This window comes from Prenolepis imparis, unplaced genomic scaffold (genome assembly GCF_030444845.1).
Source record: "Prenolepis imparis isolate NDT839.2.m4 unplaced genomic scaffold, iyPreImpa1.0 SCAF_7, whole genome shotgun sequence".
NCBI classification, from domain to species: Eukaryota; Metazoa; Arthropoda; class Insecta; order Hymenoptera; family Formicidae; genus Prenolepis; species Prenolepis imparis.
The window spans coordinates 6,642,188-6,656,429 of NW_028141165.1; the positions used below are offsets into that span (position 1 = coordinate 6,642,188).

A 14,242-nucleotide genomic window follows, 5' to 3' on the forward strand; every position below is an offset into this window, starting at 1 on the left:
CTCACTGCACTTTTAGCAATTTACTATTTTACAGAAACCTAGCTCTGCCATTTTTTATGTATATAGATAAGTATAACCGGCGAGATATATGTATACAAAGGAGCGGCGGAGTGGCCCGTGGATAGGCCGCGAACTAGCCCAGCGCTAACTTTTCAATCTCGGTCGAATAATCTGGCGGAAAGCATTCCCGTGGGATTTACTCTGCGACGACGCGATCCGGCCTCTTATTGGCTCGCGGGCTTTCGTGCAAACCGCTTCTCTCTACCTCCGTTTCCTCTTCACCTCTCCCTCTCCCTATCTTATCCACCCTACGGGCGCCCTCCAACCCTCTCCCTACCGATCCTCTCCAACCCTCGCCACCGCCTCCGCCGTCATCCCCGCGCGCACTTAGCCCCGTGGTTAACTTCAATGAGCGGATAACAAGCCGCCCCTCGACTGCGCTCCTGTAATATTCGCTCGTATAAATGGACCCGCGGCTTTGTCAAATCAACTGTCGCTAGTAAACAAGTCACCCTCCTAACTTCGGCGCGCTGATACACCACCGAGACTCCACGGGACATCATCATCCTCGCGCGCCACTGCCCCCCCCTGGGTTTTCAGCCGCGAGATATCTCTCCCCGATAACGCGTTGATCTTAATTCATAAGGCCGATCGTTAGGCACTGATGATGATATCGGGGAAGGGTGTAAGATCACGATAAAATAAACTCGTTCTCGAAATATTATGACACGCGCGATCGAGTCGGCGTGATATCTGATTTTATAAATTTTTTGACATTTGACAGTTGTGTTATTCGCATCGATAAAATATATCTCCAGTTTGATAAAAATAATATAATATACTTTAACACAAACACATATATAAATATAATTGGCATATTTTGAGATTATTGTGTAATTTACATTTATATTGTTAATAATTAATATATAATGTAATGTATAATTTATATTATGTTATTTAAAATGGTTTTTACGATTTTACAACTTGGTAATGAAATTTGATCGAGGCACCTGTGTTTAATGCTGCCTATACACGCGCGATTTCATGAAAACTCGTTAGAGGGAGGGTGAGATATACTTGTATCTCCGCAGGGTTCTATGTGTCATCCGGTAGCCCGGGTATTACCGTAGCATAAACGAGCCAATCAAGCACCTTTGTGACGACAATCGTTCCTTTGATTACTCGGCACTTTGCGCGAAAGCAGGAACGCGGTTACGTCGGGTAATCGGTACGTTTCAGCATCGCCCTGTTTTCTGACATCGTGAAAGTGCATTATGGAAATGTAATGCGCTGAATCTAACGAATCTAGGAGACCCCCCATTTGATTTTCTTATTTTAGTCATGCATCCTCAAGAGAGTACATAAATATATACTATTATATAATATATAAAAGAATGTAGAATGTCATGATAACTATCGTTTGCATGAAAATATATTTTATCCTTTATCTATATTCTATTTATTTATTTTTATCTATATCTTATTATATCTGTCTTATCTATCTTATTATATATTTATTATGTGTTATATATTATTATATCTTATAAAATATATATAGTATATATCTTATATACTATATATATATATTTTTTTTTTATTCTTTATCTTTATTTTTATCTGCATTTTTCGCATTGAATAATCTCAAAGAGATTATCGATAAAATAAAAATATATCTGAAATTTTTTCTACAGGATGAAGATTTGTCTAATCAGAGTTCGCAACATTTATTCAACCTCCTCTTGGCGAGGATTGCGCGTTAATTGTATCCAAATGCCGGAATATACGGAGTCTTTCTCGCGAAAGAAGCCGCGACGAAAATCGCATATTTGCTATGGAAACGCGTTCATCGAGCTCGAAAGTGGCCACGGGACTAGAGTACGGTTCTACGAGGTTCTGAAGAGCCTCCGCAGTTATAGAAGGCGAACAAACAGGAGCGCCTTTCAATCGTAATTGGAACCGCAGGGGCCTGACCAACGTCCGTGTTCAAGCACTCCTTTTCCCATAACCATCATTCTTCGAGAGTGTCTCCGCCTCTCTATAAAGGAAACACAATAGCCCGTATATGCGGCGACAGAATAACACATCGAGTTACGGTACGTATAAAATGATTTCTGCATAGAACGCATTCCAAGACGACGCGCCATTGTTTGCCGAAGCAATATTCCATCATCTTGTAATCTTACTTATCCTTAAAGTCTTGGCAATTTTATCATCTTTATTAACGTTACATTAAATCCCAGCCTTTGCAAGTTAGTGTAAAATACATAATAGGAAAGATATCATATTCTAATATATTTATTATGTGCTACTGTAATATTTATTTGTTATTAAATTACCTTTTTAAATTCTGATCAATGCTAATGATAAGTAATTAAAGAACATTATGTAGAAAAGAGCGCGAGTCTTTGCACGGCGGCGTTGAAAGAAAAAGCAATATTTTTTTTAGATAAAATCACAGGGCTTTGTGTCGCTTCGTAAAAGCTTCGGTACGAGCTGGACGATGCCGCTTCATACGGAAACTTCACTTCGGCAGTTATATTCACACGCGCGGTCGCACATCAATGGATCCTGCTTGCGCTTGCCGCGATTGTTAACGATTTTCGAGGTTCTCCGCATCGCATCTCGATGGGGCCGTCCTCGTTGCCGCTTCTGTTTTAAATCGCTCCGGCATGATCCCCCTTCGCGGTCCTTTATCTTTCATCTGTATTTAGCTATTCGCGCCAAGATGATTCGTGCGACCATTATTGCTGTCAATATGCTAGACAGAATTTTCGGCCCATTGAATTTCAGTGGCCGGTTCGATCCACGATTCCATTAAAAAAAAATCGAGATAGCCAGACAGATTCTACCATATATTATTTCGGTATAATCGCATATATCGATCGGCGAAATTTTATTACAATGTACATTAAAACGATATTTTATGATAATATACTGCGTTAAAATTGATACGTAATTTATTTGCCAGGTTCTCGTCGTGTAGAGATGATTCCTCGCCAACGAAATCTCATTTGTACACAAACGCGTAGTGATGCGAAACAGACAGGAGAGGAGCGCCCTGAGATGAGATCTCGGATATCCCACGAGGGTGGAGCAAACGTCGCAAATTGCCGATAACGATCAGCCAGCGGGAGTGATGGTTTGTAGCTAATTCTACGCGAACTGCCCCTTCGCTCTTATTATCATTAATTTGTCTTCATCCAGGACACGATAAATGCGATAAACTGTTTCCGCGTAATATGTCTCTTGTGCACATGGCTACGTAAAGGCTTTTTTTGTAAAGAAACTCCCTAAATTATTATAATTGTAAAATTTGAAAATTACACGATTGTTTAGAACATCGTTTCAAAGACGCAGCTATTTTGTTTTCGATTAATTTAATCTCACAATAATTATGTAAACATGTATTACACATAACTTTATATTTTATTATATTTTATTTTGATAACTGCAATTCTTAATTATTTTCTATGCATAATGTGAATTAATTAAAAGTTATATTAATTATTTAAAATGAATAAAACAGATGCGAGGAGTACGTTTCTTTTCTGCACATTCTTTTTCTTAAATAAATATTTAAATCTACATTCATTTTAAATAACATATTGTTATCAATTCATATATATATAGAAAATAATTAAGAATTACAGGAAATAATATAAATAAATAATATTATTTAGAAAAAAAACATAGCTTTTGCGTCTTCGAATTTTCATTTTTGACGCTTAGCCTTTTTTTCTGTCTCCGGTTCGGTAATTAACGTGATCACTTGAATCGGCGAGAACTTTGGTAGACCCTTGTTTTGTCGCGTTCCTCGACGATTCTCAATTTAATTCGTATCTCGGCATGCATTTATTCCGGCGATCCTCCTCGCCGCCCTTTTCCGCGGCCATAAAGGAGACGCCTAGCCGCTTTGCTGCCCCTTGAATTAATCTGCCGCATACATTAAACCTAATGAATTCCGAAACGCGCGCGTCAATCTCGGCGAAGGGCCTCTCGTACGTAGAGTCAGTTTCTACATCGGTGACAGAGCTTATGTTTAAGATTGATCTTTATGCAACGCCACGCGGTCGAAAATTCGGATAGGACGAGCATCCACTCTGTTCCGTCGCTGCGGCTTTGCTTGCATCGAGGTGATCTCGCGTGAACGATCAGAATTAATTGGAGCCTTAATTAATGTTATGCGCCGGGGTATTTTTGCGGAATTTGAAAATCGCTGAGTGCGATATAATAAAACTATCGAGAAATGACCGCGGCATTTTTGGTTGATATAGATAAATTATTAATATTTTAAATTATATTTTCTTTTCTACTTTATCTTCTTACCTATCCCTCTTCGCGCGCGTTTTATACAAAACTCGAAAATAAATAATAAGATTCCTAGGAAGAAATTTTATTTTTCTTGTCATAATTTTTTGTTATAAAAAACTTTATACATAATAAAATTTTAATACTTATTTATAATAAAATTTTATATATAATATAATTTTTTATATTATAAACATATATATATGTATATAATTAGACACTAAAAATAAGTTTATTTCTCTTTCAGCTCCTCTCGACTCCTACCATATATCTTGATTGAACGCTGCTGCTGAGATTATCGCTGATTTCAATTATTTCGTCTCGTTCGTGTATTCTGCCAAGAGATATCCGATAAAGAGAATACGGCTTTTCTTACACACAAGCTCTACGTACTCGACAACGCGACGTGCATCTCGCTGAATTCAACCCCGGATGATTTCTCGCGACGCAGCGTCCAAACGTATACACATGCTTATGCAGCCGCATGTCGACAGGTGCTTAAAAAGGGGTAAGTGGTAGTGCGGTGAATAGACTAACAGTATGCACGACGGGAGAGATATGGCGAGAAGAGGGAAGGAGGAGAGTCGATGAAGTCTCGCGGATGTACGCAAGGAACGAGATATAGGAGCACGGAACTCTCTCAGAATGATTGCATACACGCATCATGCATATTTACACTCGCAAACTACTTCTGGCAAGCCGGGGTTTGGTTTGTCACGAGAGAAGGGATCTGCGAAGGATGTATTTATGCAAATGTCGATGCGCATCCGCGTTGCACCTTGCGTTATTCCGGGTTATTCACGAATTGATCTCATCAGAGAAAGGAAGAGAGAGAGAAAGAGAGAGCTTGGATTTTTCGCTCTGTGCTAGCAACATTTACAAGATTGATAAATTAAAATATCTTGCAATTTCATATAACAAAAGTAAAAAAAAAATTTTTTTTTTTTTTTATTTATATGTACAAATATATATGTATATATATATTTTAATGTAATTTCGGGCATTTTGTTACTAGTAATGACATAATAGATTCTAGAGTTATAAAGATCGAGTCAAGAGAGAAAAAAAATATCAATTCTGGAAAACCCAAATTTTGTCCAGACATTTTTTTATCAAAATTTTTCATATACATTTATATTCAATTATATGATTCAGCTTTTTACATTGTATATTACACACAAATATGTAGATAATGAATAATGCAAAGCAACACACATTATTTTATAATTTATAAAATAATTATTATTAATATATGTATTATTTATAATTTTAGAAATTGTATATTAAAATAGAAATATTTTTTTAATATTCATGTCTTATGTTACAGATTGCACGATTTCGTCACGATATGTACGCACATTGGATATACATAGTTTGGAGTAGTGTATTAAAAATATAAACACACCGCCCACTCTCTCTCTCTCTCTCTCAGAGATTTATTATGCTTGACTGTTGCCGCGTCAGGCTCCTCTTGGAGTTCCATAACGAGAAGCCAACAAGAGAAAACCGACGAGACGACCGAGACTGATAACAGCGGTAACTCAGCAAGAGTGAGTATCCGTCTTTCAAGCACCGAAATCATAGAAAGCCAGCTATATCGGTGTGCGCCTGCAAGAAAAGTTTCACATTCAATTTGTTCCTCCCCACGTTTCGCAGTAATCGCTCGCCAATGACTTCCCTCTCCCCCTTTTTCCCCGCATCTGCTCTCCTCTCCTCTCCCCTTTCCCTCCCTTATATAACTTCCATCCTCACTTTCCAGTGCACCATCACCATCCCTCCGCATCCTTATCCGGATCCACTTAAATCGAAACGGGCACCGAGATACCGAGGCTCACAGGTGTAGGAAGAGGGACTGGCTCCATGGAGTCTTCCGACCAATGACGACCTCGAGCTCTCATCTCCTCGCCTCCGCGCCCTAGTCTCGGCGAACCAATAAGAGAGATGCTACTGGTCCTCGTAGTGGGGCGAGCATGGCGCATTCCACCTCCAAAATGGCTGCGAAATCGCGCGGGCATTAGGCAGCCCGTTCAAAATAAACGGGCGGATTAATTCGAGGGGGGTCGCGGGAAGAAGTACGAAGGGTGTACGCGAGCAAGTACACCTTCTCCCTTCTCCCATGTCGCCCACCGCATGCCAACTTTCCGAGCTGTCCTATGTGTACGCGTCTTCATCCCCTGCATGTTTCATCTCGCGTATTCTCGCCGAGAGAACGATAAGAACGAAGTTCGCGGACGCTTCCGGTCAGCCTCGGCGACGCAGAAGGACGCCGAGCGTCTGTACGGTAGCATGAAAATCGGGTTTCCTGTCGCGGTGTCGATGCATCTTCTGCAAACTTGTCGCGGTTAATTGTTGTTGTTTCGTTCGTATAGGTGCAATCTCGATTAAGGATTGTGAGAGTCGTGAGTGCGTTGCCTCGCCGATGGCGATGATGCAGGAGCACAAGTCCTTCTTGATCAGGGATCTTCTGGGGGACGTGTTAGTCGACCGTGTTCAAGGTATTTAAAACGCAGTACAGTAGATAGTAATAACGATAATAATAGCAGAAATCCTAAATAAATTATTACACGAATATACTATTGAACAATTTGTTATAATCGCCTTAAAATCTACATTTTGTTTTTGTTTATTTGTTATTTTTATAAAATGATTATATATTATTGTACAATATATAATTTTTATATATATGTAGCAAGAAGCTTAATTGCAATGAGAGGAACCAATATTATTTTTATGTATGAAAGAGACATATGCGAATTAATCTTCAATAACTTTAATTGCATGTTTTTTATTTAGTCTTAAATGGAGTGTGTTAATAAGTCGGAATAATTTTAAAACTATATCTTTTTAAATGCATGAAATTATTATCATACGTTAATTACTGCATATACATTCATACATTTTATTCAATAGTGTATTTCGTAAGAGTGAATTGCATTCGTAATACATTGAATAATACAAGTTTTAATTTGAAAGTGTATATTTAAATAGGCCTCGTAATTAAAAAAAAACAGAGATGTAAATTATCTCATTAATATTATCATATTATCATATGTTAATTTCTGCATTCATAGATTTTATTCAATAGTGTATTATTCAATAGTGTATTTTGCAAAAATTAATTGTATTCGTAATACACACATCGAATAATATATACAATATAAGTTTTGACTTTAAGGTATTTAAATAAGTCTCATAATTAAAAAAAAAACAGATAGAAATAGATAGAAATTATCATATATAGAATTGTCGCGTAGATTTTACTTCAATCGATTTCAGAGCTTGTTTGTTAATTTGAGACGAGAATAATTTTTTTAACGCAAACATTTCTAGACACGTGGCGGATCGTCAGAATTCTCGTTAAAAAATGGACCCCGTGGTGTGTTCCCATTATTTAAATCGCCGACGCAGACCCACCAGGGATGACTAACCCCTCGGAGGTGGTGCCCCATTAAGAACGATTCTACAGATGGTTCGAGGTGCCGAAAGATTCGTTAGAGCTCGTTAGTCCGTGGACTTTCATCGAAGATTATTACCCCCCGGCGCGCCATTGCGAGTCTATTGGCTAATCCAGAGGGGGGATGCAAGCAGGTCCTGCTAATTCAGATGGTTTGCTCTAACCGAAATCGATCACGATCGGTCGGGGGTTTGCTGGATTATTGTTTCGATAATAGATTTTGCTCGACCGATCGGATTCGGTGATTGCATCAGTCAGAAAATAGCTGTTAGTACAAAGTAATAAAGGAGACACGCGCGTTATCTCACATGTTTCTCTCACATATATTTTTCTCCAGGAAAACGATTAACAATAAGTATTAATAATATATACATCGAAATTATATTATGTGAAAAACTTTCTCTCTCTTTAGAAAATTGAAACCGGACTATATGTTACACGAGCTAAATCGCGGGATAAATAAAGATAAAATAAATCTTTCACAGAGAAGCCAAACTAATTGACTTGATTTTTAGGAAATTTCTTAATTTTGTTTAATATCAGAGCATATGATTAGTGCAACTAATTAAAACTAATTAAAATAAAAAATTTTACAAAAAATAAATTTGATTAGTTTCTGAATTTAAAGATTCTTATAATAAAACTATATTTTATTATATAATTTCATTAAACAAAACTAGTCAAATATATTTTTGTCATCATTCAATGTTTAATAATTATTACGGTGGATACTTGAAGAAGAATAGGAATAAGTTTTGCAAAAATATGTTGCAGAAGATTCGGAGGACGATTCGGCCGTCCATTCAGATTCCGAGGATACCATCGATCCTGGTAGCAGTCCTTGCACGCGTCTAGGAAGTCCGCCATCGGCGCATTCGCCGTCGCCAGGTCCGGCGAGCACGTCTGCAAAGTCTTGCGGAGTAACCAATAATGCACCGCCGACTAATAGAAAACCACGAAGACGGCGAACAGCCTTTACTCATGCTCAGCTGGCTTACCTCGAAAGAAAATTTCGTTGTCAGAAATATCTCAGCGTGGCGGACCGCAGCGATGTCGCTGACGCTTTATCGCTCTCGGAGACACAAGTAAAGACCTGGTATCAAAACAGAAGGTAAAGATAGAAATTTACCATGAAAAAAACCCAATATAACTGTTCATTATAATTTTAAGTACTTTAATATCTATGCGAATAATATATGAGCTCTTCACGGAGATTATAATATAAAATATACGAAATCTTTGCTGTAATCATTTTCTTGCTGAATTATATAACTAAATTTTTTGCATTTATATTAGCATATTATATACATGATAGAATATTATAGCGTACTGTGTACTAAAAATAATATTCTAAAAAAATATTCTAGCCAGTTAACAAAAAACTTATTGAATTGTTCTAATATTTTTCATAATTTCAAGTCAATTTTTCCTTAAGGCAAACATTTTGATCGAGATATTATCATAATTTGTCGCAAATGATTATTATTCAATATTTGGATAATCTTAAAACATTCGTAGCTGGTAATTTTTTCACTTTTCTAAAACTAAAAACCGGATAAACTTAAATCTACAGCTGATTGTCGCACTGATGCCCGAATAGATTCTCAATTCTCTTTAATCGCTTTAAATCTATCTTTAAACCTTAAACTAAACTAGGCAAATGTTCGCAGGACGAAATGGAAGCGACAGAATCAGCTGCGATTGGAGCAGCTACGCCATCAGGCCACCGTCGAGAAGGATCTTCTGGTACGGAGCGTCGGTCTTCATCACGGCAGCATAGACGCTTATTGCTCGCCGTATAGTGCACAAACGCAAACCAGCCATCCGCCGCCGCCGCCACCGCCGCCGCCGGCGCCTTCCACCGCCTCCACGGCGGCATTTCTTTCAACGGCAGCCGCGCTCTTCCGAAATGTCACCTACGTCCACGGCTGCCCGCTCTAATCTCCGAGATCTCCAGATCATTTCTGGACCTGAGAAGCGAGCTAAATTTTCCCCGCGTCCGAAGAAACATTTCGACGAACTTCTTATCTTGTGTCGTGAGTGCTAAGCTATAATTTCAAGTGTTTCAAAATATCTTTAATTATTCTTGGAATTTTCTTAATTAGTGAGCGTTAATTGGAGATTTGAATTTTTTTAACAAATTTCTTTACACAATAATAAATAACAAAGGTGCTCGCGCGTACATAGTATTATTATTTTTTTTTTTTTTTTTTCTTAGGCGATTATATGTATATTTTTTTTACGCGTTGTGTTTAAAACTTGTATATTGTTCTTGTGTAAAAATTGTCTAGGATGAGAAATGAGGGAGGAAGGGGAGAGGGTAACTGGTCAATTGGTTATAAATATTTCTATCCTCGGAAAGTTTTTTCGTTTTGCAATAGTTTTTCCTCCACATTTCCTCTTGCATGTCAGGCGTATTAAATGAGGATTGAACGTAAAAATGTAAATATGTAATTATGAAGTTGATCGATAGTCATAGTCGCTTATCTCCTTTGCAAATAAAAATCAATGAAACGTTTAATATATTAACATTTTACGAAAGTTCGCATCTTCTCTTCAATGAATGACAGAATTTCTATATAGTCGATATCATTACAATGTTGCAGCATTATAACATAATACTTAATTTGTCACCGTAGATGCAATATTAATATTGAATTTAGAAGTAGAACGAGAAGGATAGTTATTTCGTCATGAAAAAAGAGAAAGAAATCATCTTCTGCACAACTTCGTCCATATAAATTGCATCAGAAGTTTGTGCGTTTAATTGATAATTAACGATTTACGCAGCTTAATAAGAGATTTAATTTGTAGCTACTTAAGTATTCTAGTCACAAGTGTAATCACTGTATGCAGGTGGAAGTATTGTAATATTATCGAATGTGTGCAATGTTGGAGCGTGTAATGCTAATTATCCTTCGTAGTTAATTATTGTTACTCGCTGTCAATAATCTATCGATCACTTTTTGCGAAACAGGAAGTTATTGTAGATAAATAAATTATTATCGAAACCAATGCGAAAATATTTTTCAATCAATCCGATTTTTTTCGTTTAATAATGTTTAGTAACGTTTAAGCAAAGTTCACTTCCTGTTGAGTATAAAGTTCCAGACAATCTCGGAAAGGGAATGCAAAGCGCTCGTACATATATATACATATCATCGTTTTTATTTTTATCCAAATCTATTGTAAATGGAAAGCAAAGAAGTATACACGTGCGGCGATAGACGCGTGACCAAATAACGAGTAATTGGCTGAAACCGATACATGTGTCGAGTGGTTCGATGATACTCTCGAGCGTGGCCTGAAATTGGCGGATCTAATTGCACGGAAACGACGAGAGAATACGCGGCAACTGTTGCGATTATCGCGACAATTTTGCGCCGAAGGTACGTTAATTAGACCGAGAGAAAAGGAAGCTACAACGAGGCGTATAATCGGTATTTCCGTATGAATGATTTATTAGACGAGTGTGTATTATTAACTACTTTGTGTAACACAACCGGTAAAAACAACCAGGTGGGGAGGAGTGCAATCGATAAGATCAAATAATTTTATCGTTATCTTCCATTTGCTTTTGTGCGAAAAAAAAACTGTAAATATATAAATGAAAGGGAAGAATTGTTTTTTTAACAAAAAAATGTGATTTATAAATAGTTAAAAGAAAAATCATTCTTATCTTGTATACAAAAGGCTATAGAAATCAAGTAATTTTTTCATGAGTTCATCCTGGTTTTTTTTCTCTCTTAGTTTTTTTCCAAAGCAATAAAGGAAAGAAAATAAGAATATTTTCGCGAGTATATTTAGAATAAAATAAACTTCGGACCGAACACCGAACCCCCATGTCCAACGTGTAAGAAGTGCAGGGATGTGAAATCGCCTGGACGAAGAAAAATATCTTGCGGCCCTCGTTTTCTCTCTCGATCTCCGTCATTCACGTTAAATGCGCCATGTTTTTTTTATTCAGAGAATAAAAGAAGCAGATATTACTCTTACGCATAATTACTTCGGCATAATGAACTATCGACGTTCCGTCAAATAGCAGGCGAATTCTCGATTTATCTAAAATCTCGATTTATTTAATATAAATGATATCTTTATACATATATTTATATAATTATATTTACATTTGTATAGCTATGAAAAATTTTTCACAATCTTGCGCGCGCGTGTTAACTTTTTTATCTATATCTCTATAATAGTTTTTTGATATACATATATGCACACCGTCATCAAGAGTTAAAAAGGGAGAGGGTTTCCAAGATACGTGAGACAAGTGGCGTCGCACGCGTGTTCAGCCACGTGCGTATTGTATTGTGACGAATAGTCGCGCACACACGCGTGTGCATACGTGCGTAAGTCATGTTGGCACTTGGGCACGCGCTTCTTATTCCTCTCCTCGGCTCGCTTCCTGTCTCCATAGTGCGGCATCGTTAAATACTTCACGGGGGGGAGGGAACAGACTCTTTCTTCTCGTACGCGGAAAAGAAATTCTTCGACCCTTTTTCACACGATGTTTTTTTTTGCATCCCATATCGAGAGCATCGGTGGTCCATTTTTTTTCTTCGTAGAATATGCACGAATCGCATGTGATTATTGAATTGAATTGACAAATTATGCCTGTTGTAATTATGCTGTATAATTACGTTGTAATATGTTGCTTCTTGCCTTCGTCGACGAAACAAAATCTCTTTTCTCGTTTAAATTTTGATTCATGCACTTGTATCTAAGTTAATATATGTATAATCAGAGACCGGAAGAAAAAGGAAAAGAAATGATATGTACAAGCGGTTTTAATTTTGTAGAAAAGCGATGAAGTAATTGCTGGAGAAAAATTCCAGGTATATACCGATTTCTCTCCTCCCTTTTTCTTTCCTCTCTTGACGAAAGGCAAAAGCCAGAAGTAAAAGGGAGGTCGGCGGCTTCGAGGAAGACAAGAAGCGAGGTAGCGCAGGAGAAGGAAGGAGGAAGAGCGGCCGGAAAAGGGAGAAGAGGGAGATAGAACCGAGTGTAACGAGGCTCTGACTTTTTAATTGGAACACATTCAAAAAGCTGTACGTCTTTTCATCGCGAGATGCGATGCGATGCGCCGTGAATGCGACTTGAATCAACGCAGAATCAACCCGGGTTCGCGGGATCAATCCGGGATTTCCGAGGATTTCGCATGAAATCGCAACTCGTTTCTCTTTCTTTTTTTTTCGTGACATTCATAGACGACTCAATGACACGTCTCAATGACGTTGAAAATACGCTAAAAAAAACTTGACAGTTACAGAGAAAGCGTAATTTGCAAATAATATAGACTATTTTCGCGCGCGCGTTGCGTTATTTTTTATTATTGAGAAAACATTTGTGCGAGACGCAATTTTTTTTTTCTTCGGCGAAAATGCGATTTTATGAAATGTCAGAATTATACGATTGTAAGAAACGCCGACGTGAATAATGATTATATATATTCTCTCCTTCGAGAAACAGAGAGCCTACGGCGAATTCAATTTAATGGGCTGTTTGCTTGCAAATTGCGCTACCGCTAAAGGGCAGCGAACAATTCACAACTCGTTTTAACTTCCACATTTCAATCCCGAGAGTCGACTCGGGCCCTTCTCATAGGCGTCGTATATATTTGCATAATTGTCTCTTATGCTCTCGGTTTCTCTCCTCTAAACAAAAGCGCTTTTCTTTCACTGTTCATCGGTCCAAATCTTTTTCGTAAACTTGCCATTTGTTAGCCGATCGTGAATTTTAAAGATCCAGCGAAAATATTCGAAGCATTAACATAAATTTTTCAATAACAATTATCTTTTACTATTACTTTTTCGATAACAATTATCTTTTACTATTGTATATAATCATTATATTTTTTATAGAAGTAGTTAATAATTTTGCGTCTAGGTAGTAATTATTATTCATTATTTATTTAATCCTTGCCTTGCGGCTTGGGATAGCTTCTATAGTTTACATCTTTGCATTTTTACATTTTTATATTTTATATCTTATATTATTCATCTTTTTATATTATATCATTTTACGTTATAATACTTACGTTATAATACTTTTACACGTTATAATAAATTCAGATCTATTAAATTAAAATTTAAAATAAAATAAAATAAAATAAAATAATAAAATAACCATCTAAATTGTGCAAAAATTAATTCTTAGATATTTTAAATATTTGTTTAAATTGTAAATATAAACTTTTCAAAATTTCTGCGTTCTTAAAATTTGTCAGCTTCGACGTAAATAATAAATAATTATCAAATAAAATAAAAAAAATTAATTTAAAAAACCAAAATAAAAAATTTATCTCGGTCTTCAAAAAAATGCCCCGGGTGAGGATCGAACTCACGACCTTAAGATTATGAGACTTACGCGCTGCCTACTGCGCTACCGAGGCTCGGTATCCTCAGGGTGTATTTTATTTAAGATAACCTAAATGCAATTGATGAAAAATGAAAATATTAAAATTTTTATAATATC

General features: G+C 36.9%; 1 protein-coding gene and 1 non-coding gene across 2 annotated transcripts; one reads left to right on the forward strand and one right to left on the reverse strand.

The window, feature by feature from the left end:
- Positions 1-6,531: 6,531 nt before the first annotated feature.
- Positions 6,532-10,771, forward strand: LOC145938328 (uncharacterized). The gene is made up of 4 exons (XM_083041830.1): positions 6,532-6,584; positions 6,678-6,803; positions 8,537-8,873; positions 9,433-10,771. The coding sequence occupies exons 2-4, from the start codon at positions 6,728-6,730 to the stop codon at positions 9,701-9,703; spliced, it is 684 nt and encodes a 227-aa protein (XP_082897956.1). The 5' UTR covers positions 6,532-6,584; positions 6,678-6,727; the 3' UTR covers positions 9,704-10,771.
- Positions 10,772-14,086: 3,315 nt separating this feature from the next.
- Positions 14,087-14,159, reverse strand: Trnam-cau (transfer RNA methionine (anticodon CAU)). Its single transcript has one exon. It is a non-coding gene; the product is annotated as a tRNA-Met (tRNA).
- Between the last annotated feature and the right edge of the window lie 83 nt (positions 14,160-14,242).

Bases quoted from the DNA above. Each gene is read 5' to 3' on its own strand.
- LOC145938328 (XM_083041830.1), top strand. From the start codon at position 6,728: ATGGCGATGATGCAGGAGCACAAGTCCTTCTTGATCAGGGATCTTCTG. The intron at 6,804-8,536 runs GTATTTAAAACG...AATATGTTGCAG, and splicing joins GTTAGTCGACCGTGTTCAAG to AAGATTCGGAGGACGATTCG. The intron at 8,874-9,432 runs GTAAAGATAGAA...AAATGTTCGCAG, and splicing joins ACCTGGTATCAAAACAGAAG to GACGAAATGGAAGCGACAGA.